This window comes from Balaenoptera musculus, chromosome 1 (genome assembly GCF_009873245.2).
Source record: "Balaenoptera musculus isolate JJ_BM4_2016_0621 chromosome 1, mBalMus1.pri.v3, whole genome shotgun sequence".
Classification (NCBI taxonomy): domain Eukaryota; kingdom Metazoa; phylum Chordata; class Mammalia; order Artiodactyla; family Balaenopteridae; genus Balaenoptera; species Balaenoptera musculus.
The window spans coordinates 164,065,030-164,091,879 of record NC_045785.1 but is presented as its reverse complement, the minus strand read 5'-3'; the positions used below and the strand labels follow the sequence as shown (position 1 = coordinate 164,091,879).

Genomic DNA, 26,850 nt, shown 5'->3' with positions numbered 1-26,850 from the left:
TGTTTTCGGTCCTAGTGCACTGATGAAAAGAGGTCATAGTAGGCACTATGTCTTGTTATTGATCTGAAAAGGAATGCTTCAAGTATGATTTTGGCTCAAAGCATCCCTTAGAGAACACCCAGAGAACTGTTCTGTTCTCAGTCTGCTAGAATTTTTAAAAATCAGGAAGAGATTTAGAATTTAAACCTTTCTGCATCTATTCAGAGGATTATGAGATTTTCCTCCTTAATCTGCTAATGTGAATTGCCTTGATATATTTTACTTATTGAACAATATGTTCTGAAAAATCATCAGTTCATGGAGATTTTCCTGATTATTATCTATAGTATTCTATAGTATTATCCAGCCAACCTACATATGGCAGTTAGGTTGTTTCTAATATTTTATTATTACAGATTACACCATAATAAACAACCTGGCGTATATGCAAATATTTTCTTCATATTATTAGAGGTGTATCTTGAGAATAAATTCCTAGAAGTGAGATTGCTGGGCCTAAGAGTAAATGTGTACTTCTGCTGTTATTGTTAAATATTGCTGAATTCCCCTCCAAAGGGACTGTACTATTTTGTACTCCTACCACTGATGAATGAGCATCTGTCACAGCCTAAGCAACAGTAGTTTTAATTTGCATGTCTCTTATTATAAATTGAGTATCCTTTCATATGTTTAAGGGCTATTTGTACATCTTTGTGTGTCTGTATGTACGTGTGTACTGTCTGTTCATGTCTTTTGCCCAGTCTTTTAATATGCTTGTTCGTCTTTGTTGTCAAAACTTAAAATTTTTATTTATATATTAAGGATGTTAGCCCCTTGGTCTTTTTTACTTTGACTATGGCTTTCTTTCTTTGACAGTCAAAAGGTGATTTCTTATCCAATATTCAAAGTCAATGATAATGAGACTATGTTTTTCCCAAGTGAACATTAAAACTGGTTTCTACCTTTGGATGAATCAGTTCATAATCTATAACTGTCTAGCTCTTTTAGTTGAAATGAATGAATGGGATGACATTTCTTTCCTCATTACCAACAAACCTTTTTGCCTCAGACCACACTAAAATCTAATCTAACTACTAAATATATTTCTAACAATTCAATACAAAGGCAGTGATTTCAAGCTGCAAGTTAATTTATTCAGCTTCATTATTCTATAATTCAAGGTAGCATGAAAACATTCCATCATGAAGGTTCAGTTTCACCCTCATTACACCTATTAAAGAGTATCTGCAAGCTGACTATAAAATGAAGACTACAAATGACATAAAAAGGTGAATATTCAAGGCATTTCATGATGGTTTCCAATGTGCTCTCTCCCTGTATGACCAACTCCTACACACTCGGAGTGTCAGTTCAGGCTAGATTACCTGTGCTGAAATCCCTTAGCCTTTTTTTTTTTTGCTCATCCATAATACACCGTGCACATCTCTAACCATAATTATGTACTGTTGGCTTTGTCTTGTTGACTACATAGCAAGCTTCTTGAAAGACAAGTCTGGGTAACCACTCATTTTTTTATTGTTTGGCATTAGTAATAAACAGATCTTTTTTGAATTAATGTATTGTTGAATAAATAAATGAATTTCACAGCTCTAAAGGTTATATTATGTTCTAGTAAACAAATGGCTAGATAATATATATTATATATGTATCGATGCACTGTCTTATATGACATGTGCGTGAAAGAAGATAAAATACGAGCATAATACCATACCACCTGCAGCTCCTGGGTTAGATGAGAAAGGTAGCATGTTTGTGTATCAAAGGTAAAACCATATGATAATCAGAAATCAAAGCACTACATTAAAAGAAGATTTCTAAATGAACAATTAAAATATTCAACTATATAAAGTAATAGGAGAACAAGCAACTACACTTGTAAAACTTGAAGACTGTAATCAGGATAAGAAAAGAAATTATCATACATGATCTGGTATAGACTAAGCTTTTCCAGCTAGAACTAAATAATTTGCTATTAAATCTAGAGCAAGGATCAAAAATAACAAATGTTCTATGTGGTAGCACTGCATAAACAACAGATAATCAATGCTTACAGAACACTTAACTACGTGCCAGGCAATGTTCTAATCCTTTATATGTGTCAACTCATTTAATCCTCACAATAATTCTATGATATAGGTGTTAATGTCAGTCCCATTTAGTTAGTAGAAGGTGAAAACTGGGGCACAGAAAAGTTAGGTAACTTGTCCATTATCACACAGTAGTCTGACCCTAGAGTCCATGCTTCTAACTGCCATGTCCCATTTGCCACTTTCGTAATTTAATTGTCCACAAAGCCTAAAAAGGACCTGCAGGATAATCTGCATCTCAAGGTCCTTAACGTAAGTCCCTTTGCCATGTAACATACATGCTCACAGGCTCTGGGGATTGGAATATGGATGTCTTCGGGGGGCCATACAGCTAACTGCCTAAACCAGGATTTCTCAACCAGGTTTCTGCAGAATCCTAGGGGTGTGCTAGAGCTGTGGCTAGGAGCTCCACAAAAGAGAGTGATTAAGAAGGAATAAATGCCACCTGAACTTTGTGCGCTGAGCAATGCGTGTTCACTGTGATGGACAGAGACTGGGCAGTCCCTACGGCAACTCTATTACGGGTCTTTGAGCCTCATATGGCAATGGGCAGTAGGACCACGCTCATCTGGCTGGATCCATTTTTAGTTTTTCATGCGAGAAAGGGGCAGCCACTGGCAGCTGGTAAGCTCTACAGTGCATGGAGGAAGGCAGCCCGGTGCTGTCAGCCTCTTCGGATTTACCTGCCCTACCTCCCCAGTGTACCACCAACTGGAGCAAACATGTCCTACTGCTGTCAAAGAAAACTGGGGGGAATTAATTTGATTCAATGTGGCTTCTGAAGAAGAGGTATGAGCTAGGAGAGGAGGATTCCAAACCTAAGCCTACAGATGATTCTGATAAGGTAACAACAATGAATCACAAGCTCCAGGGTCATTTTACTGCACTAGGGCAATAGGGGACACACCAAAGTCCACCTTGATGATGAAAACTATCTATCAATACGTTGTATTTGGACCAGTAATCCAAGTTGTCCTATTCCATAGTGCATCAACTGTGGAAGACAATTTATGAACGCAGCTATGGCTCCAGAAACATTAAAAAAATCACTTAACTACAAATCACAACCATTGACAAGGTGCTAATATTTTGGGATTCTAATAGCCATTTAAAATAAACAGAGTAAAGGGAACCCTCTTGCACTGTTGGTGGGAATGTAAATTGATACAGCCACTATGGAGAACAGGATGGAGATTCCTTAAAAAACTAAAAATAGAACTACCATACGACCCAGCAATCCCACTACTGGGCATATACCCTGAGAACACCATAATTCAAAAAGAGTCACGTACCACAATGTTCATTGCAGCTCTATCTACAATAGCCAGGACATGGAAGCAACCTAAGTGTCCATCAACAGATGAATGGATAAAGAAGATGTGGCACATATATACAATGGAATATTACTCAGCCATAAAAAGAAACAAAATTGAGTTATTTGTAGGGAGGTGGATGGACCTAGAGTCTGTCATACAGAGTGAAGTAAGTCAGAAAGAGAAAAACAAATACCGTATGCTAACACATATATATGGAATCATAAAAAAAAAAAAGGTTCTGAAGAACCTGGGGGCAGAAGTGGAGGAGCAGCTGCAGCCCCTCGTCCTTCACCTACAACTCCTCTGTTCCTAGGGAAGCTGATAACACTGCAGAACCTAACGTAAGGAGGATCTCCTCACGTGGACCGGTTGGTTCTCTGTATGGGGCCAAGACACTCTGGAAGAGAGAGATTTCAGAGAACCAGACTAGGAATGGACCACCAGCCCAGAGACCAGGAGTCTGTGTGTTAAGTCCACAGAAGAAAACAGAGGTTACATGAAAACTGAAGTCAATGAAATCCTTTAAGACCCTGTCCTCACACGATTTTTCTTTCTGGTCTAAAACGAAAAATGGCATGATGGTCTTTGTTCCAAAACAGTAGTATATCATCACCTAGACAAGACTCCTAAAGAGGCAATGCCTTTTTGGATAATTACTGAGGGTTGTATCTTTTGAAAACACTGTGATTTGAGTTTGCTTATTAAGTAACTTTATTTACCTGACGTTTTATGTGATATTGTACAGATGTTCCCACGGGCGTTGGTTCTAAAAAAGAGGTGAGTTGGTCCTTATTTTGCCTTAGTGCTTCGGAAATTAAACATCATTAACAAGGAGTATATTAATTTTTTATCCACACTTAGAGCAGAGTTCAATCAGGTGTCCAAAATGTAGACTAAGCAATATCATATATATGTGATAATACACATAATCTTGTTAGTTTTCATTGCTTTAAATTTATAATACTTGTAACTAAACTCACATATTTAGTACTATTGACTCAGATTCTCTGTCATCCAAATTTCTTTTTTTTTAAATTAATTAATTAATTAATTTAGGCTGTACCAGGTCTTAGTTGTGGCACGTGGGCTTCTTAGTTGCAGCATGCGGATTCTTAGTTGCAGCATACGGGTTTCCTAGTTGTGGCATGCAAACTCTTAGTTGCAGCATGCGTGCGGGATCTAGTTCCCCAACCAGGGATCAAACCCAGGCCCCCTGCATTGGGAGCACAGAGTCTTACCCACTGAACCACCAGGGAAATCCCTGTCATCCAAAATTTTTTAAGTGCACATTTCTTTGTGCTGCTAAAGCATGATAAAAAAAAAAGGACATACATGATAATACTTTGCATTTAAGTAGCATTTTTTTCTTTCAAGAAAAATACTTTAGTTATTCTGGGATAATTTTAAACATGATTTAAGATAATGATATTGATCAAACAAGCCTCAATATTTGGTAGATAGGTAACACATTAAAAGTGTCTTCAAATTCTGGCAATAGATAATCTTTGCAAATGACATTGCAGGTAGATAAAAAGTTATGGAGGGACCATTTATTTGTTTTGAAATACTGAATTCAATTTAGAGGTAGAAATTGTGGTAAAACATTAAAATACACATACAAGTTCTTTTAGCAAGTAATTTATTGTCTAGCAGTTGAGGAAAATGGGTTCCTCTGAGCTTTCACGAAAAAGAGTTTGAAAAACTGTAAGACGTTTGTTCGTGTTTAAAATTGCTTTAAAAGTTTGAAAAAAAATCTTAGGGGCCATTATCATTTAAATAATATTGTATCTAGGTCTATGAAATTAAAATTATAGATGATTGAAGTTGTTTGCATACATAAAGAGTATACCAGTGTCACTACCATATTTTGTGAAAAAAAATAATAAACACACATCCACAAAGTCTAGAAGGAGTCAGTGGGCATGTGCTTCATGTAGAAATGCTAGTTTAAAAAGGGCAATCCATCATTCCCTACAGCAAGCAAGGAAGAGTTCCCCACAGGTGTCTGAGTTGAAAGGTTGAATTGCCAGAGTACTTTCAAAAAAGAGTAGGCCAGATGTTGCTGGGTGCTTTGAAGATGAAGGCTGCAGGATGTAGCATACTTAGCAGACATTTCATATGAACCAGTCTCTGCAAAGCTCTGAAGAAAACCCTTTAACTTCAAGTGACAGGATTCTTGGATTTAAAAGAAAAGGAATTAACTTGCAAAAGGAAATCCTGAAATATTTCCACGACTGCTTGGGCTTGAGAGAGAGAAAAAATATAAATAAGTCTTACATCTTATTAAAAACCAGTCTGGAGAACAAGAGAACAAAATCAAAGAGTATTTTCCTTCCCTTTATATACTAATAAATGCCTGGGTGAGGAACACTTTCTCTGATTCTTCTGCACAGCCTGAGAACTTGAGACTTTTGGAGAAGAAAAAGAACTTAGCGAGCTGTGGTCTAACCGTACCCTTGAGATGATATTCACCGCTGTGCCCCTAGGCATGCTCTGGATTTCTGTGAAAGAAGGATGCCCTGATAGTCATAGGAAAGCAATGAACATTTTGCTGCAATTTTCAACTTCTTATATGTGTGAGCAAGAAAAAACTTCATTTCAGCTGAAAATGAAATTCATGTTTGCTTATTTCTCAAGTTCAACTCAGAATTGAGTACTTGTGCAGGAAAACCCAAGCACAGGTTTCACGCTGAAGAGGTAAATTTCATTCTTTATTTTTAGTTTCAAAAATAAACATGTTTTATGCATATTTAAGCCTATATAAGGGCTCAAAAAAACAACACATTTGTATAATTTTGAAACTGCTAAGCCTATGTTTGAGTTTAATCACGTCATTCAGTAAAAAGATGTTTTTTAAAAACTTGAAAATTGTGTCTTGGCTATTTTTTATTCATATTTCTTGGGCTTATGATTTTAAGAGCTTTATATTCAGCAATGTCAATACATTTTTAGGCCATAAAAAACAGGTTATAAATTTATATCCTTGATTTAAATGAAATCTACCAAGCCTACCTTTAAAAGAATTAAATCCTACTTTGGCTTAATCCAATTATTTAACAAAAATTTATGATGTTTGCCATATGAGTTTTCTAAATTTTGAAAAGGAAAAAGATTAATATCAAAAAAGGTAAGGTAATATCTACCTCCCCCCCCCTCCCCCCATTAAAGGCTGGCTAAAAAGTCACTTTCGGTTTTAAATGGGAAGAAACGATTCTGTGTCCTACCACACCTGCACACCGTACCTTATTCCTCATTAGCCTCACAGCGGTGGTGGCTACAGACCTGGAGGCGTTTGTCAGCACGCATAAACCTGCACACTAAAAAGGGTGAATGTTGTATATGTAAGTGACACCTCAATAAACCTGACTTTTAAAAAAAGTCACAACAAACTTACAGTTCAGTAACTTATATAAAAACAAAGATAATAAATAAAAAGTCACAACAATTCCCAGAACTATCTTGCCACCAAACGCAGACACAGCCTAGGCATAACTAAAATCTTGGATTCTCGCAGAAAAACAAAGAAAATAAAACCTTTCCTGCTTTACAGTTAAGTGAAAGGTTAAATGCCATCTTGTTATTTTGATGATGTCAATGAATATAATTTTATGAGTTATTTCTTAATGACACCTATAGGTCGTGGACAATAATGACCCCAAACTAAAAACAGCTAATTAAACTACATGTACTCGTTCAAAAAAGAAATTCAGAGAATAGAAGGGTTCAGTAAGCCTTCTGTACCTCTGAAATGAAATACCACAATGCTATATCAGTTTACAAAAATCTATTCAGTTTGGGCTTACTCTTACATAGCAAATGGATTTAATTTACGGCAGAACTCTTCCTTTTCAACTCAGCAACCTGAACCTCATAAAAACCTTGATCTGTATGTTTCATGGCTTACATCATCTGCTTTAAAGATCTTGTTTGCTACAGAAGTACAGCAAGCGAGCAAACAACCAAGTCAGATAGAAATTTATAGTACTGGAAGCTACGGCAATGATAATATGTGGTTTGCAAAGGGAATAACAACTATTCAGTTAGTAAAACAGCGAGATAATTTCTCTCACCGTCTCAGCAATTTTGAAATTTCCTACATAAATGACAAAAACAAGAAAAATACATCTCTCTTTTCATAAAGCAAGGTACATTAGGAATAATGCCCTATACCAAAGAAACATTATTAACAACAAAAGCTACCATCTACAGTAATTTTCCCAATAATCCTATAGTGTAGGTATTGTTATCTCCATTGAAAGATGATGATGAGAATAATCACCTCACTAACATTCAGCATATGACAGGTACTGTGCTAAAAGCTGTATATGCTGTACCTTGTTTAGTCTTCACAGGAACCTTATGAGTTAGGCATGATTATCACCCCATTTTATACATAAAGAAATTGAGGTTCAAACTGGTTTAAGAATAGGTGCAACTAGTAATGGACAGAGGTTAGACTCAAGCCCAGTGTCTGTTGGTTCAAGTCTATGTTGCTCCAACTCCATAATGCCTCCTCCCCAAGGGGCATCATAAACACGGGAATATCTCTATTATTACTGTAGTACTTTATTGCACTTCACAGATATAGCATTTTTTACAAATTGAACATCTGCGGTAACCCTGCGTCAAGCAAGCAAGCCAGTCTATTGGCGCCATTTTTCCGACAGCATTTGTCCACTTCGTGTCTCTGTGTCACATTTTGATAATTCTTGCAATATTTCAAACTTTTTCATTATTATTATATTTGTTACAGTGATCTGTGATCAGTGATCTTTGATGTTACCATTGTAACCGCAGATGTGGTGGAAATAGCAAGAGAACTAGAATTAGAAGTGGAGCCTGAAGATGTGACTGAATTGCTGCCATCTCATAAAACTTTAACAGATGAGGAATTGCTTCGTACAGATGAGCAAAGAAAGTGGTTTCTTGAGATGGAATCTACTCCTGGTGAAGATGCTGTGAAGATTGTTAAAATGGCAACAAAAAATTTAGACCATTACATAGACTTAGCTGATAGACAGTGGCAAGGCTTGAGAGACTTGACTCCAATTTTGAAAGAAGTTCTACTATGGGTGAAGTGCCATTAAATAGCACTGCATGCTAGAGAGAAACTGTGAAAGGAAGAGTCAACCTAGGTGGCAAACTTCACTGTGCTCTTATTTTAAGAAGGTGCCACAGCTGCCCCAACCTTCTGCGACCAGCACCCTCATCAGTCAGCAGCCGTCAACGTTAGATAAAACTCTCCACCAGCAAGAAGGTTACAACTAGCTGAAGGTTCAGATGAGGGCTAGCATTTTTTTAGCAATAAATTTTTTTTCTTTTTTTAATATTTGTTTATTTATTTATTTTTGGCTGCGTCGGGTCTTCGCTGCGGCACACGGGCTCCTCTCTAGTTGTGGAGCACGGTTTACAGAGCGTGCAGGCTCAGTAGTTGTGGCGCGTGGGCTCCAGAGCGCGTGGGCTATGTAGTCGCAGCACGAGCTCTCTAGTTGTGGTGCACGGGCTCAGTAGTTGCGGCGCGCGGGCTTAGCTGTCCCATGGCGTGTAGGATCTTAGTTCCCTGACCAGGGATTGAACCCGAGTCCCCTGCGCTGGAAGGCAGTTTCTTAACCACTGGACCACCAAGGAAGTCCCAGCAATAAAGTATTTTTTTAATTAAAGTATGTACCTTGCTTTTTTAGACATAATGCTATCACACACTTAACAGACTATAGTGTACACGTAACTTTTATATGTACTGGGAAACCAATAAATCTGTGTGACTCGCTTTCTTGCAATACTCACTTTATTGTGGTGGTCTGGAACCAAACCTGCAGCATCTCCAAGGTCTGCCTGTACTTTTATTACCAAGAAAGTTATCAGGATAACACATAAATTGTATCTAACTGTATTTTAAAGCTTCTGGCTTCTATTTTAAAATACATCACAATATATCAGCATATTACACTAAAGTGAACTATTACAATTTACCAGAAATGAAAACTGTGTACTGTATAAGAACAGAACAGAGTAAAACAGTAATTGGGAGAGGCAAGAAATTTATCCAGGGTGCCTGCCTAGGTTACTGACAGAGAGGGAAGATCTTCTGTAAACAAAAAAGCCTTGCCATACATTATTTGCTTTCCTAAAACAAGACGGGAAGAAAAGGGCATTTGCTCAGTATTCATTCTCCCTGGGTCCAGTTTTAATGACCACAATTTGATTAATTAAAGAAGTACTTACAACAGTGTACAGTAAAGAGTTAACATAGCAGGCCTGAGACGGTTACTCTTAGAAAGGCCTGAGTACAAGGTTGACCCCTGACTAGAGTCTGGGAATCTGGGTTTTGGGAGGGTTCCTACTATCCCCTGATAAGAATGGTCACTGTGCCTAAGTTATTTTTACAAACAACATGGCTTATGCTGAATTATCTGCTTTCCTTCTGGGAGTCTGGAATTTTGGTCAGTGCTAGGCAGAGGGTGTCTATGTGATCAGCCGCCAGTAACAGCTCTGGGCATGGAGTCTCTAATGTGCATCCCGTTTCCCTAGTGGACACTTCACGTGTGTCATTACAATCTGTCACTAGAGGAATCAAGCACAAGCTATGTGACTCCACTGGAAACTCCACTGGAAAAGGACTCTTGGAAGCTTGCACCTGGTTTCCTCCAGACTTCGCTCGTGTACCTTTTCCCTTTGCTGACTTTGTTTTTGTATTCTTTCTCTGGAATAAATCACAGCTGTGAGTACAATCACATGCTGAGTCTTGTGAGTCCTCCTAGTGAATCTCCGAACCCGAGGGTGGTCTTTGGGACCCCAAAACAGATAGTAAGATACTTTCAGACTATACTTATAAAACAGCTACTGCCCAAAACATGTCCATTTGCTTAAGATTGGCATGAACCCTGGAGAGGTTTTACTCTCTACTAGCAAATACCAAAATAAGTTCCAAACACCTTGACCTTGTATTGAGTTAAGTAATGTATATTTTTAACAAGTGATACTCACCGGGAACTCTAGCAGGAAAGGCATCAGGAGACCCTGCTCCAGCACCACCCTCTTCTTCATCTTCTTCAAATTCCAAATTCTCTTCTTCACCAGGTGCTAAAATTCTTCTACATGCGAAAGGACAGAAAAAAGAGTGAGCTACAAAACTAAATATACTAGAGAAGCCACATAGCTACTCATTTCCTAGGTAAGATGTTGATATAAAAAATGCTGACATAAAATGTTAATATGTTACTACTAATGATATCAGTAAACCAACATTGATACAAAACATCCAGAAATCTCTGAAAAATAGGTATAAAATAAGATGATAGAATAAGAAGACAAATATTGGTGCTTATTTATTTTACCTTAAGGGGACAGGCTGAACATCAAATGGGAATTCTTTATTATATGTAAGAATATTCTTTAGGACTAGAATAAAAAGAGAAAGACATATGAATTATCTCATGAATGAAAATAAACAATTTTATTGTCAATGACTGATTTTTAGTCAATTTTACTATGCCTGTTAATACATCTTTAAAAATTCCCAATCTTATCATCATCCAGAGCCACAAACCATTGACTATCTTAGCAAAATGAAAATATCCATACTCCAAGTACCAGTAATTTCAGAGTATTGTTAGACCTCCAAGGAGAGTAACTTCTAGAGCCTCAGAGTCCTTATGGAAAATGAACCCCGAAATAGTTCTATGTACAAAGTCCTAGGTGAGACATGGGGCACCAGAGAAGAGAGTAACTCCTCCCTGGAGAATATAAATTAAAAGATGGGTGTCAAAGATGACCAATGAGAGGGACATGAGCACATCTTATTCTACGTCCTGATTAGACTTCCCCTCAACTCCGTAAAACTAGTAAAGTTTATAGTAGTGAGGTTATAATTCTCATACGCATTTTACCATAGTTTATTACATATGTGTAATATATACATACATATATGTACATTTATTCATACATACACACACACACACACACACACACACACACAAAGAGGGATTTATCCTCAAGAGAAGTCTTCAAACAACATGGTACCACCTCCTGTATTATGGTTGTAGTCAGTGACTATATCCTGGCATGTAAACTTAAAGAGAGGTGCTGTATGTAACTTAGTGCTTCATCTCTGGTCTTATGGATTCCCAGTAACTACCTGCAACTATATGAAGGTGAAGTAATAGCATTAATTGGGCAACCCAAAATATTTCTATGATTTTATACTCAACTTTATTCAGTCTCTCTAATTTTGGAGTCCTGCAGTTGAGAGCTAAAATAGGTATGGATGTTGTCATCCCCAAAAAGGAAATCCCTGTGTACAGGTTGCAATTATATGCCTTACTCCAATCGGAGCTGGATGTGTTTATCAGACTTCTTCTAACATATGCACTCCTACTAAGCCCTTCGGGGAGAGAAGTCTGAGACTTGGGTCTAGATTCTCACTCATTCTTATTCTCTCTCCCTCTCCAACTCTTACCCTCATTCTTCCTCTCTTTTTCTTCTCCTCAACAAACATGCACTGAGTGCTAAAGATATGGCAGTGATAGAGACAGAGGGTTCTTGCCCTCATATATGGATCTTAGATCCTCGTCAGGAAAAGCAGACAATAATAAGCCAACAAATAAACAAGATAATGTTAAGACTGCGATGAGTGTAATGAAGGACACAGAGGATGCTTGTGTACGTGGAATAGCGGGATAACTTCAGCTGAGGTGAACAGGGTAGGCCTCTCAAACCTGAATTGCTAGAAGACATTTGAGCCATGACCTGGATGAGAGGAAATGTCCACAAGTAGCTCTGGGGCAAGGGCTCTCCAAGAATTAGAGAACAAGCGAGAGCAACAACAAAGGCTCTGGGGCAGGAGCTTGTTCAAGGAATAGAATGTAGAGCTGAAGTCTGATAAGCAAGGGGGAAGTAGCAAAAGATCTGAAATCAGATCTTAGCCCTACAGTGATGTTAATACTTGAGCATTCACGTAACTACTCTGAATCTCTGTTTCCCCAGTTCTAAAATCAGAATACCATTTCCTTCCCAGACTGTTGAGAAAATTAAATTAAATAACACAGTATATGAAATTGCATGGGAACATTTAAAGTACCATAAAAGTATAAGTCTACATTATTATATGGTAATTTATTTCTCCATAGTTTTCCCTATCTGGCTGACTAGAATCCTGTTATTTCAGATCTCACTAAGAAGGACTATTTTTAAAATTATAAGACTATCCTCTCTAAACTTGGTGCATGAATGCTCCTTGTAAGCTATTCATTCAACTCAAATATCAATTAATTCATCAGTCCTCAACCTTTCTGGCACCAGGGACCGGTTTCATGGAAGACAATTTTTCCACGGACCAGGGGTGAGGGAGGGGGGATGGTTCAGGTGGTGATGCGAGCGACGGGGAGCGACGGGGAGGGACGGGGAGCAACAGGGAGCAACAGGGAGCGACGGGGAGCGACGGGGAGCGGCAGGTGAAGCTTCGCTCGCTCACCGCCGGCCACTCACGTCCTGCTGTGCAGCCTGGTTCCTCACAGGCCGCAGACCAATACCAGTCTGCGGCCCAGGGGTTGGGGACCCCTGAATTAATCACTTACACAGTACTATGCTAGATACTGAGAACAGGGAATGGGTGACCAAAAAAAAAGATCATGTATATCCATATCAGAAACGATCACATTTTAATAATAAAAAGGAAAAATCAAACCTTAAAGTATGTACAAAACAACATCAATTAAAAAGTTGAAAATCATATTAGTCATTAAGAATATATTGAATTTGTATTATAACAGAAGAATTAAACAGTATTTTCTTTCCTTAGGTATCAATGCTTTGAAAAGGAAATGTTTGTTTTGGAATAATAGCCTCTCCCTTATTTTGTATTTATAAGTATAGAGTATATCAGATATTTAATTTGTGTGAATAATTTTGGAAGAAAAATAACAGCTCCTTTCCCCCTTTCTGTAAATGTAGGATAGGTTTCCATTTTCACCAACTATGGAATAACAGGGATTCTAACGCCCTTTTAAAATAGGGTTCTACATAAACTTTACATAGGATTTTTCTTCTGACGCTAATATTGATATTTTAGGAGGATTTAGAGAAGAGAGAAGCAAGTTTATAATTCCATGGAAGGTATTAGCATGAGCATGGAGTCTACCACCATGGGGGACTAAGTGGCTCATCCAGTAGAAACCACACACACAGGCCCACCCTCTACTGGTAAGACCTCAGCACTCCCAGCCTGCTGTCACGGAGCAGGCCCTGCAACCCTCCGGAAGCTGACACTCTAAAAATCTCACAGACACACACCCCAGATGTATTCTTCTTTTGTGGCTGACATTTTTCATTTTTGTGGTAGGCAAAAATGAGCAAGTGCTTCCCATCTGAAAGGTTATTTTTTAAAGTATGTGAGAAGATTCCCTGAAGACATTCAACTTAAAAATCTGCCGAGTTCATACTACAGGCAAAGCATTGAATGAGGCTCTGTGGGGAAAGTACATAGGTTATTCACAATCTTCTTGAGGAGAGAAATAAATATAAGTGAGAATAATACAGGGCAGACCACAATGGTGGCTCTAAAAAGTGCTCCTAGAAAGGACATGAAGTAGAGTTTAATTATGGCTAGGGAAAGCACAGAAAGCTTTCAGAGAAAGGTGGGATTTCTTCGGGGCCTTCAAAGATGAATTAATGGAAGGGGAACTTCACGGTTTATGGGGTCGTCACGGGGGGACAAGTTTGAGTAAGAAGTAGTCTGTTACTAAGGATTAACATAAGAAAATCAAGTAAATACTACTTTCAAGATCTTAGTTTTAGTATGAATTTCAGACAGGATTATATTTTAAAAACTTTGAAGGAAAAATACATTAGCAAAATAAACCAACTAGGTCTAACATGTTGAAAGACACAATCATTCATTAATTTTCCTTTCCTTAACATTCTTAGAAGAGGCAGAGGCCAGCTTGACTAAGAACACTTAATCTGAAATACAAACACCAATTTATAGAAAATGTTTAATTCTGATAAAATAATTAACTCATAACAAGTGCCTAGATTTTATAAATTCAAAATTAATTACAGAGCATATCCTACTGAGATACAATATACACATTTATGTTCCTTTTAGAGGCAACAGCAAATTAAAATCATCTAAAAAGATAATAAGTACCAGGAAGGGAGAAGTACAAATGAGAAGCATTATATAAATTCAAACTATAACAAAATGAATCCCAATAATACTCTTTCCTTTCCATTCCCACACCAAATCTTAAAAAAACAAAAACAAATGAACAAAGTAGAAGACTAATGCAGATTTTAGTCCAATCTTCCACTAAGATATGGGTCAATAATCTCTCAGGAGCTTGACCTGAAGAACCATGATATTTAGGATTGATGTCAATACTGCACCATTCCAAGTATTAATAACAGAGTGCAGTGGTAGGAATGCAGGCTTTGAGATCACTTAGAACCCTGGTCAAAATCCGGTTCTGGCATTTACAATCTGTAAGATCACAGGCAAGTGTCAGTAAGCAAAATGCCACTGAGACGATTTATCTGAGTGCTTGGTATACTGCTGCTACTCGAAAAAATGGCAACCATTATTACCAACGAGAAAGTCTATGAGGCAACAGGAGGAATAATTGAGTGTGTCTATGGAAAGAGATAATAAACATCTGAGTATAAGCGTTTACAAACTTTACAGTCATCCTACATACCTAACAGATTCTTAAGTTTTATTTGGAAACAAACTGAAAAGAAATGGAAAATAGTGACTAGGTAAGGATCACAAATCCTAATTATTCTTATCATTTAAAATTGAACGTTATGATTTTCTTTAGAAACATCATATAACTCAGACATCCTAACTGCAGCTGAAATCTTTTTTTTAAAGCCATCAATGTGCTTTTCTTAAAATAATCTTATATATAGCCAGTTGCAAAAGACCATACATTATAGATTCCATTTATTTGAAATGTTCAGAACAGGCAAATTTATAGAGACAAAAAGTAGATTAGTGGTTACCTAGGGCTGGGAATTGGGGGAAGCTGGAGGGAAATGACTGAATGCTAATGGATAACGGGTTTCTTTATGGGGTGATAAAAATATCCTAAAATTGACTGTGGTGATATTCAATACTTGTGCCCTTGCTTATATTTCAAACATTTCCTCTAAGATAACATTCATTTGAACCAGCAAAAAAGCTTCATCTAGCAGCATCTTAACCACCAAAATATTTGAAGGAATTGTTTACCTCAAAAAAACTTTCAGGAAGGAAAATGAGAGCAACAAGGAAATATTTTATAGAGCAGATCAAACAGCTGGACTGCAGTTTTTCAGTGACATGCAGTATAAATAGCCATCAGTGACTGTAACTTTATATTCTCCAGTAGACTCTACTGTAAATGTTTACCAGAGTAATTTAATTACAGTCTTATTAAAGGGATGAAAACAAAATAAAGGCTAAAACAGATAGATGAGGTACGACATAGAATCAAATAATGTTTCATATTCTATAATGAAAGTGAACCAAAGAAAAATTACTATAAATATTATAGGAATTATAAAAGCACAAAAAAATTACATAGCATTAGATATTAACAGAAATGACTCAAATCAGCATCTCCGCTAAATAACCTTAATATCCATAATAGCTCAAATATTTTTCTAAAGGAGTATCATTAAAAAATATAAAATAAAACTTACTTGGTTCTAGCTTCTTCAGATCCTCCAGTTTAAATTCTTCTTGGGACTGTGTGGACTGAATTTAAAACATGCATATTACATATTTTTATTACAAAGATTTCCCTGCACCCTATGTCTTTTAAGTGGTTGACGACATATTCAAAAAGTAGCCAAAATAAATGAATCTATTTCTTGCTTTCAGGGTAAAAAAATAAAAAATTCCAAACTGGTTTTTGTTTTTGTGTTTTGGGAACATTCAGGCTAAAAATAACAGAAAAAAAATTGAAGTCATATTTTTTATTTTTACAGTTTATATAATATGAACTAAATCTTTTAATATGAGTTTAACCCATGAATTCTTACTGTTATAAAACCTTGCTGAGACAATACTGCTTTTGGCATGAATGCTAATATTTTATCAGAATAGTTCACAATAATTTCTTTTCCTTATATTAAAAAGTTGGAGGGGGGCAACCTATTTACCTGTAAAGCTGCACTTCGTAATTCCAAGCATGTTGCAATTTTGCCTATGGTTTTCTGTAGGAAAAAGAAAATGCTATAAATACCAAATACATCATAACTGTTAGTTGTCCAAATCATCAAGTTAATTTTCACTGAAAAGCGATCTATAAGTTTAAAAAATAAGTTAAATTTTACTTCTTTTAGCATCTTGCAGACTTTGGAGATGAGAAACAGGAGGTAAAGGGCTGGGATCACGCAGAGAAGGTGAGTATATATTCACTCCTGACCTAATGTGCCACAACCAATTCTAAATCAAGTTTGCTTTGATGATAGCTTTAGATATGATTTAAAGGGCAATGAAAAGGACTTCAAGCATCTTCCCTCCTAAGCTTTAGCTTCTCTTCTTCTCCATAAAGTCTGATATTCACTGAAAGACTTAAAAACAAAAATATCTGAAAGTTAGCACAGTGGTATAATTTAATCTTGACTCAAATCCAATCTTGACTTATTCAATTAAATATATCAATAATACTAAGCAGAATCAATACTTGTGATAAATGGTGGTAAATTTTACAGTCAGATCTGAGCTATAAAATGGATACAAGTGATAAGGCATAGTCCCTGTCTTTAATAAGCTCATGTTTCTATTATATAAGACACATTCAGAATCACTGTAACATAAAGCAGAGGCACTTGATTCTATAGGGCTTCAGCAAACTAAGCGGTAATATGTCCTGGAGGAACAGGACAAGAATGGGAATTAGGATTCACGCCCCAGTGACTGGGAGGATTTCTACAACTAAAGTACTAGGAAAACTGTCATGGTTCAGCTGTCTGAAGTCCCAAACTGAAGCAGGGGGAGATAGGTTTGAAATGTGAAATGCGTGTGTTGGGGGAGGGAGGTCATTATAAAGGGGACCTTCTAGGACCAGCTGCAGAATCTGTTATTACTTTAGCAATAAATTATACAGATAGTTTTTGGACAGAAGAATGACTATCAGATTTGCCCTTTAAGAAGACTGTTGTGATAACAGTATCCATAGGGTGAAGGAGAAAAGGGAAAAGACTAAAGGTAAGATCAATCAGGTTATTTCAACTGTCTACGTAAACAGTAATCAGAACAAGAACATGAGTGACTAGGGTTGAAATGAAAGGGAGGAGACCCATAGAACAAATATCTGCCAGAGCAAGCAGCTGAATTATGCCCATCGAGACTTTTAAATCCTTCCTAATAAAAAGGAATAAATCCTGACAATAAAAGTGAAGCATATATGTACAATATTTGCAATGCCTTCACAAAAAAAATATTCTGGAAAAAAAAAAGGATGTTTTTCTATACATCCTGACGACCTGCAAAAGTTTAGTCAATTAGATTTGGTGGTTTTCTCTTTCATCAATTTTCTTTGGAAGATAAATGAGGAGCAAAGAGGAGTAACAAGTATTGTCCTGGTAGCTGGCACTCAGGCTAGATGGCACTATGCAATTATCATGTGGACCATAAACAGCTGGGATAGCAGTTCACAAAATAAAACACTAATTCTACAAATAACAAATGCTAGAGAGGATGTGGAGAAAAGGGAACCCTCCTACACTGTTGGTGGGAATGTAAACTGGTGCAGCCACTATGGAAAACAGTATGGAGGTTCCTTAAAAAACTAAAAATAGGGTTGCCATATGATCCAGCAATCCCACCCCTAGGCATATATCCGGATAAAACTATAATTAGAAAAGATACATGCACCCCAATGTTCACAGCAGCACTATTCACAATAGCCAAGACATAGAAGCAAGGTAAATAAACGTCCATCAACAGATGAATGGATAAAGAAGATGTGGTATATATATACAATGGAATACTACTCAGCCATAAAAAAGAATGAAATAATGCCATTTGCAGCAACATGGACGGACCTAGAGATTATCATACTAAGTGAAGTAAGTCAGGAAGAGAAGACAAACACCATACGATATCACTTATATGTGGAATCTAAAATATGACACAAATGAACTTATTTATGTAAGAGAAACAGACTTACAGACATAGAAAACAAACTAATGGTTACCAAAAGTGAACGGGGGAGGGATAAATTAGGAGCTAGGGATTAGCAGATACAAAGTACTATATGTAAAATAGATAAACAATAAGGTCCTACTGTATAGCACAGGGAACTATATTCAGTATCCTGTTATAAACCATAATGGGAAAGAATATGAAAAAGAATATGTATATATATCAATATGTATAACTGAATCACTTTGCTGTACACCAGAAGCTGATACAACATTGTAACTCAAGTATACTTCAATAAAAAATTTTTTTTAACTTAAAAATATATAAATAAATAAACCACGACTGAGCAAAAGACATGACTCTTGGTCAAGGAACAAGTAACGATATTTAACTATCTCCACAATCTTTAAAAATTTCTTTTAATCTTAATATAAGAGTTTAGAAAATGTCAAATTTTATTTTGAAATTTTACATTTAAATATTATATTTAATATAATTGCTGCAAAAGGAATCAAGATACTCACAGATTTATTTACCCTCTGAAAGAGCTGTTGTGGAGGAACCAGCAACAATCTTTTCTACATAAAATCTAATAACCCCAAATCATTGTTCATATATATCACTCAAATCTGACAAAACTAGTAAATAATTTTAAATATAAATATAATTATATAGTAATAGTAATAGCTAACAACTATTGAGCAGTTACTAAATGACAGACTCTCCTAAGTGATTTACACACATTAAGTCATTTAATCCCGACTACAACCCTATGAGTTAGATACAACCATTTTATAGATGTGAAAACAGAAGACAGGTTAAGCAACTTGCCCTGGACATCAGCGTATTCTATACAATAGCAATATATACAACAAAGTAACACACTTATTTTAATACCATTTGGCCATACTTTTTATGTTCTTTAAAAACTGGTTTTGAAAAAGGGTTGTCTGTATTAAGGGACACGTACCAGTGAGTAAGTCTTTAAAAATACTAGTTAACTCCTTTTCCTTCTTTACTATACAATCCATTTGATTTGATGTTTTAAACATTTAAGGTAAAATGTAGTTTAACAACTATGAGTCCACTAATAATCTATTTTAAGTTTAAATATTTCTTCAAGTTAAGCAGAAGCAACAGTTTTTTACACAGAATCTACTGAACTATGGCAAAATACCAATAGGCATTATTCATAACTATTTTAAGGGACCACACCCAACATCAGTATTAAAAAAGGAGTGAAACGCTATCATTTTCAGCTGTAGCAAAACATGCAGCATTTATTGATGTCAAAATCAAGTGCTTGCTACTGTAATTATTTCAACTTTCTTAGAAAGAAATGGTTCAGAAAAATTATTAAGAAGCACAAGGTCATATGTGTCAGAATATAAATACTGACTATTAACTAATACACATTAAGACTAAGCACTCAAAGTAAGTGTAGTTTAATTTTAGAAAGATTTAAATAATTAGCACTTCATTCAAATTAACTGCTTATACCTACTGTGGTATAGAAATGGAAAATGTTGTCATTTTCAGAATATTGGCTATTTTACTTTGTCACTTGCTAGGGAAATGGCAACTCAAAAAGAGCGGTTAAAGGAAAAGATGAAACAGAAATATACAAATAAAGAGCTAAAGTAATTTTGCTAAAACATATCAAGGAAAAATAGGTTGAAAAAATACACATTGTTAAAGCAGTATAGTCTCAATCCAGACTTAATTTTTTACATTTAGACAGCCAGTCGTCTACTCTTTAGATGGCGGGGGTGGGGAGGAAAGAAAGGAAGAGAGGGAGGAGGCAGTGGAAAGGGGGGACCTATAAAATGTAAAACAAGCATATAGTGCTGGAATTCTCATTACCACTAAATTTGATTCAAAACAGGGAAAAACTTTTTAAGCATCATGAGACAGGATGTTCTATTCTGTCCAGAAACTTACATGAGAAAATCTACTACACCAAAGCAGGGAATTTAACGGAATGAAAGCTTTTGGCAGCTATTTTTTGGCTACTAAACCCCGCTGTTATAATGACAAAACTATTAAGAAATGAAATGAAAGCTATGTCAACTGATCATGAGGGAAGATCAAATAAGAATTATAAACTTGCTTTTTTTTCCACCAGCAATCTTTGAGAATATTTTGAATAGAAAAGCCATATGAAGATTTTTTACCATCAACTAATAAACTTTAGAGAGATCAGTAGTTCTGCTTTAGAGTTCTTCAGATTTAAAATAAATATTGTGAAGATATATATGTTATTCTCTAAAAAAATAGGATTCCTCTAACCTTAAAATAATAATCATATACAAATAAATATCAATAACTTAAGATCTAACAAAGCATTTATTCATCAAATATTTTTGAAATCTTACTGTGAGCTAACAGTAAAAAGCTTCATAAAGAAAGCACTTTAGAAATATGGTGGTTTTTAAAAATCTTCTTTCAAAGTTCCACAAATTATTAAATGGTTGGCATAATTCTAAAACTTGTCACTGCTACAAAAACATTTAAAATAGTAAAAGCATAAAGAATATAATTCCAAATAGAAAACATATAGAACAATTTTGCTTAATGTAAGGAACATTCTCCATTTTCCTCTTTTAAGGAAAACACAATCAAATTTCTTCTCCTTTGGCTTACATGCCAGGTCTGGCATTCAATTAATTTTGCAGACCTAACAGTTGGTTTCAAAATTTCCCATAACATGTTCTTCAGACCCAATGAAATATTATAAAGGGAGGAGGAGGGAGACTTTCAAAAGCCAACAAATTTAAGAAATACTCCGTTACCCAAACTCTTTAAAAATCCAACATACACATTAGCATACTAAAAGCCCTGACAAGTCACAAACTCCGTTCATATAACATCTATTAATTTTTCAGAGTCAATGTTCTCCAGATAATGTCTGGGAAATCTTTGTTTTCTAATCATTTATTAACTTGGAGCCTCTAAGTTTTTCCTTATGTGACATTGAAATAAGGCCTATAATGTCAATATGAGGTTTCTGGCCCGTTGTGAATGTTTCACCTGTATTTTTAAAGAAAAATAAATTTGTAAATGCATACGACTTGCCTTATATTCATAATGTAGTACAGAGTGATTTGGGGGTCCTTCTCCAAGCCCAAGGAATAGGGAGGCAGGCACAACCTCTCTCTGTAGTCACTACTGGCAGCCACATTTGCCTCCTAGGCAGGCTTATAAATAATAAATACCTCAGAAATCAGGCCTCCAGGAGGGGAGGAGGAACAGACTACCTCAAAGGTAGAGGTCATTTGAAGATTTAGGGATACCTTTCAAGATCATTTAGGGTTATCTAATCCCTCATTTCATACATAAGGAAATTAAGGCCCAGAGACAGAGACTGGATTCAAGACCAAGTCTTCTGACTCCAGATCTCAGGCTCATTCCTTTAGGTCATGGTGCCTCCTGGGCCTTGTGGAGGGTCAGATCTGTGTAAGCTGAAAAAAGACAGCAGCCGGGTGCCTACTAAGAACAGCTACAAATTAAAGATTAAATACACAGCACTGTCAAACACCCCAGCTTCATCCTTAGAAAGTTAAAGAAAATTAAGAAAAAGCTAATATTTTCTTGTTAGTCTAATCATCAGCAAAGCTCATTTCCTGATGACATTTTTTAAAACTTTAGTATGTTTTAGGTCAAATCAGTTTATATTTGAGGTCGTGTTGCTCATAGAGCCTATACCTAAGCAACAGATGTTGGAGACAAGGCATATAAGTAACTCAAGGCAAACAGGTGATTAAAGTATGGCTGTCATTAAACTTTTTAATTTCCTAAGCTTTCATTTTGTTTGCATAGTCATAACACACTTTGTTAGCTGTTAATTTACATACTCAGATATTTGAGATTGTTTCAAAATATAGATGTTTTAACTCTCAATTCTGTGATGCCAGCTGATCACTTCCTTAGCAATTCGTAGACAGATTTCACAATTCTTAGAGGTGATAAAGCATATAGTCCTTCTTCCTTTCCTTTTGCAAACCGGACAATTCCTCTGTGGTAATTATTTTCCAGGGCTAAAATCCTAAGTTTCCTAAATCTATTGTGGATATTAGCAATTATTAAGGAAAAAAGAAAAATATACTTTTAAATTTTAAAACTTCTATTGCTTTTTAAAATACAAAATAAAGGGCTTCCTCGGTGGCACAGTGGTTGAGAGTCTGCCTGCTAATGCAGGGGACACGGGTTCGAGCCCTGGTCTGGGAAGATCCCACATGCTGCAGAGCAACTAGGCCCGTGAGCCACAACTGCTGAGCCTGCGCGTCTGGAGCCTGTGCTCCGCAACAAGAGAGGCCACGATAGTGAGAGGCCCGTGCACCGCGATGAAGAGTGGCCCCCGCTTGCCGCAATTAGAGAAAGCCCTCGCACAGAAACGAAGACCCAACACAGGCAAATAAATAAATAAATAAATAAATAAATAAAATACAAAATAAAGATACACTAGATGACACAGACCCAAAAAAAATTTTTTTAGTTATTTTTTTTCGAATTTTTGAATTTTATCTTATTTATTTTTTTGTACAGCAGGTTCTTTTTTTTTTGATTTTTGAATTTTATTTATTTTTTTACACAGCAGGTTCTTATTAGTTATCCATTTTATACATATTAGTGTATACATGTCAATCCCAATCTCCCAATTCATCCCACCACCACTGCCCCCCGCCACTTTCCCCCCTTGGTGTCCATACGTTTGTTTTCTACATCTGTGTCTCTATTTCTGCCCTGCAAACCAGTTCAACAGACCCTAAATATTTTTAAAATGCAAACATACTAACTTGTGTAAGAAATATGACTGACCCTAATTTTTGGTGTTTTTTTCTTTTCAAAGACTTATAAAGATGAATCAAATGAGTACCGGCCAAAGGACTAAAACCAATTTGTTTAGGCTTACTTAAAGAGTGTGCAAAGAATGACTCCCACTCCCACTCCTTGTACAAAAAGAGAATAAAAGCAAATTAAGTCGCCATAGTTTTTACAATGTCTTAAGAAATGAGAGGAAAACTGACATGAATTTTTTCATTATCTACGAGATTAAAATTTAACTTAACACTAGATACCTTGAGCCAGGAAAAATAAGAATTGTTTCCTCCCATTTCTTCTCACTGTTTTACAGTAAAGCTTCTTAAAATATCCCATTTTTCACAATCTCTAGCAGTACAGGGAATCAATTTGATACATTAAAATTTTAATTCAAGGAGAAAGAGCACCCTTGAAACATTCTGCAACTTTATGCACTTATTTTGTTGATGGATTCTTATGCCAAATTCTTGACTTGAACTAATTTTTTTTCAGTGGTGGCTTGTTTTTTGTTTGTTTTCAGAGGAGGTGGAGAAGGAGTTAAGGAAGTTCAGAGTTAAGTAAGTACTGAGGTGGGATGCAATTACTCACAATCAAACTCCAGTCTCTAGTACCCCTTCCTCCCCAACCAAAGTGTGGATGGTCTCCACTAAAAGTCTAAATGGCTGAGTAAAGAAATTCATTAAGTGAGAAATTCATTACATGGTAAATCATGTGGTATCTCTAAAGTAATTACTTAATGTTCAGCAAAGCATAATCAGTATCATTCTTTGTACTTAAGTATAACAGTTTTTGTTGTTTGTTTTTGCTTAATGGACTCAAAAGACAGAACCCTTTTCATTTGGAATCTGATGTATCTAGAGATTATTTTATGGTACCTTTTGTTCTTCTGTGAATTCAGAATTATTGTGTTGAGCTTGGGCCTCTTTTTGTAGGTGTCTTGCTAATCTGTAAGAAGAAAAAAACATTCTTTAAAATTGAAGGAAAGCAAACTATTTCAAGTGAAACACGGTAAAATAATTTAATTCTTAAAAAACAGTGAAGTACAATAACACTTTTCTTCTGTTTTCAAAGTATAAATCTACATTATCTTTAGAATCTAACTCTATACAACGACAATGGAAATAAGATACTTTTCATACCATTTCACTGGGACAAATTTCAGCTCTAGACAGCAAAAACAGAATCATAGAGTTGGAAAGAATCTCAAATGACATCGAATTCAACTTTCTTTAGTACACACGAATTTCTTCCACAACAAGCCAAGAGCAGTTGTCCAGATTTGGCTTAAACACTTCCAGTGAGCACCAATTAATAGTACCGGCCAGAGGTACTTTTATCAGTCTATCATTAATTTGCTGATAAGATTAGTTCAAATTACAGCCATGACAAAGTGATGATACTCTGTCAAATTATACTTTTGAATGTATTTTTCATGGCAAATAAAGAAAATCCTCTACCGATCAGACCTGGAAATCACTGTTTGCCCAGTTACCATCATACTTAAAAACAGCAGCTAGGCCTCGGATGAGCTTTCAAGGATGGATCTGTGTTACAAGTCTAAGCTCAACTCTTACAGCTAAACAATAAAAAGACAAATAATTCAATTTAAAAATGAGTAAAAGGTTTGATTGAACAGACATTTCTCCAAAGAATATATAAAAATGGCCAATAAGTACATGAATAGCATATCATTAGTTATTAGGGACATACAAATTAAAACCACAATGAGATACAACCTCACAACCACCAGGCTGGGTATAATTTTTAAAAAGAGGGAGGAAAAAGTACAATGGGTATTGGCAAGGATGTGGAAATTGGAACCCTACCACTGGAACTGATGGTAGGAATGTAATATGGTACAGTCACTGTGGAAAGCAGTTTGGCAGTTCCTTAAAAAGTTAAGCATAGAGTTACCATATAACCCAGCAGTTTCAAAATCCTAGGTATATTCCCAAGAGAACAGAAAACATGTTCACACTCACACACACAAAAACTGTACACGAATGATCACAGGAGCAGCATTATGTGTGATTAGCCAAAAACTGGAAATACCTAAAATGTCCATTAACTGATGAACGGATAAACAAAATGTGGCGCACACATTCAAAGGAATGTTATTTGACCATAAAGAGGAATGAAATACTGATACATGCTACAACATGAATGAACCTCAAAGACATTATGCTAAATGAAAGAAGCCAGATATAAAAGATCATATATTATATGATTCCATTTACATGAAATATCCAGAATAGGTAAATCCATAGAGATAGAAGGCAGATTAGTGGTTGCCAGGGGCTGGGGAAAGGAGAGAATTGGAAGTGACCCATATCAGGTAAAGGGTTTCTTCTGATAGTGATGGAAATGTTCTGGAATTAGATAGTGGTGATGGTGGCATAACATTGTGAATATACTAAAAACTAACAAATTGTACAACTTTACAATGATAAATTTCATGTTACGTGATATTTATTTTAATTTTGAAAAATTTGCAGTGGGGGGGGAAAAGAAAATAAAGAATTGAAAGGATTTTTTTGGTCAGACATTTTGTAACTACAAAAGAATTTGAAACTATAATTCCCAAGCATACTATGCTATCCTAGGTGGGGAATGGAAGCAGGGGTACAAAGGGTAGCAAGTGCTAAATTTCCCACCAAGCCATTGCAAAAGACAGTTCACCAAGTTTCCAAGAAGTCTTAGATGGAAGTTCTAATCTATGCAATCATGTCTTTAAAGATCAAGTGTAAAGTTCACTTGATGACCTCTATCTAATCTACGAAAGGTCTGCATCCTCCTTATCATAACGTAAGAAACTCCTACATAAAATCATGTTTGCCAGGATAGCTCTACCATGTTACTTAATCAAAGTGCTTCCATCCATTTATTTCTTTTCCCCCAAAACTGGAAACCCCAGAATATTTGTCCTAAAATGTCATTCATAGACCCACTCTGTGGATTTTACACAGGAGTAAGTACAATTAGAAATAGCCATAGCCATACTTGTCCCGTACCTGGTTTCCTTTCTAACTCTTGCTGGCCTACCATCTAGGTAGAGTTCTCTTCAGGAATCACAGTCTACACTTAACAATGTCAACTACACATCCCTGAATTCAGGGAAGTTATAGTGTTGCACAGTTTCTTTATTCGACAAGTTCTACACACAATATGCCAATAGTAACTGTAAACCTAAGCAGGTCACTGTCAGAAGAAGGATATAGCTCTAAACTCCTGCTCAAATGTTAACAGTCAGTAGACAACGATGTTAAATTCAAACAGAATCCTGTTTTTAAAAATTAGGCAACAGACTGGAGGAAATATTTGCAAATCATATATCCTATCTGATAAAGGACTGATACCCAGAAAATACAAAGAACCCTTCTAATTCAATAGGGAAAAGACAAACAACTCAATTTAAAAACAGGCAAAAGGTATGAAGAAACACTTTACAAACAAGATTTACAGGGAAAATAAGCATCATAAGAAAAGACACTCAGTA

At 36.0% G+C, this 26,850-nt stretch overlaps 1 protein-coding gene across 1 annotated transcript in view; it reads right to left on the bottom strand.

Annotated features, from left to right (window-relative positions):
• Positions 1-26,850, bottom strand: part of AIDA (axin interactor, dorsalization associated) — a 41,044-nt gene that overhangs the window by 9,325 nt on the left and 4,869 nt on the right. The window contains exons 2-6 of the mRNA XM_036852264.1: positions 24,230-24,299; positions 16,544-16,597; positions 16,082-16,136; positions 10,738-10,801; positions 10,388-10,494 (exon numbers count right to left, since the gene is read on the bottom strand). Of these exons, the coding sequence (XP_036708159.1) occupies positions 10,388-10,494; positions 10,738-10,801; positions 16,082-16,136; positions 16,544-16,597; positions 24,230-24,299 (350 nt within the window). The remainder of the gene's footprint in view (positions 1-10,387; positions 10,495-10,737; positions 10,802-16,081; positions 16,137-16,543; positions 16,598-24,229; positions 24,300-26,850) is intronic.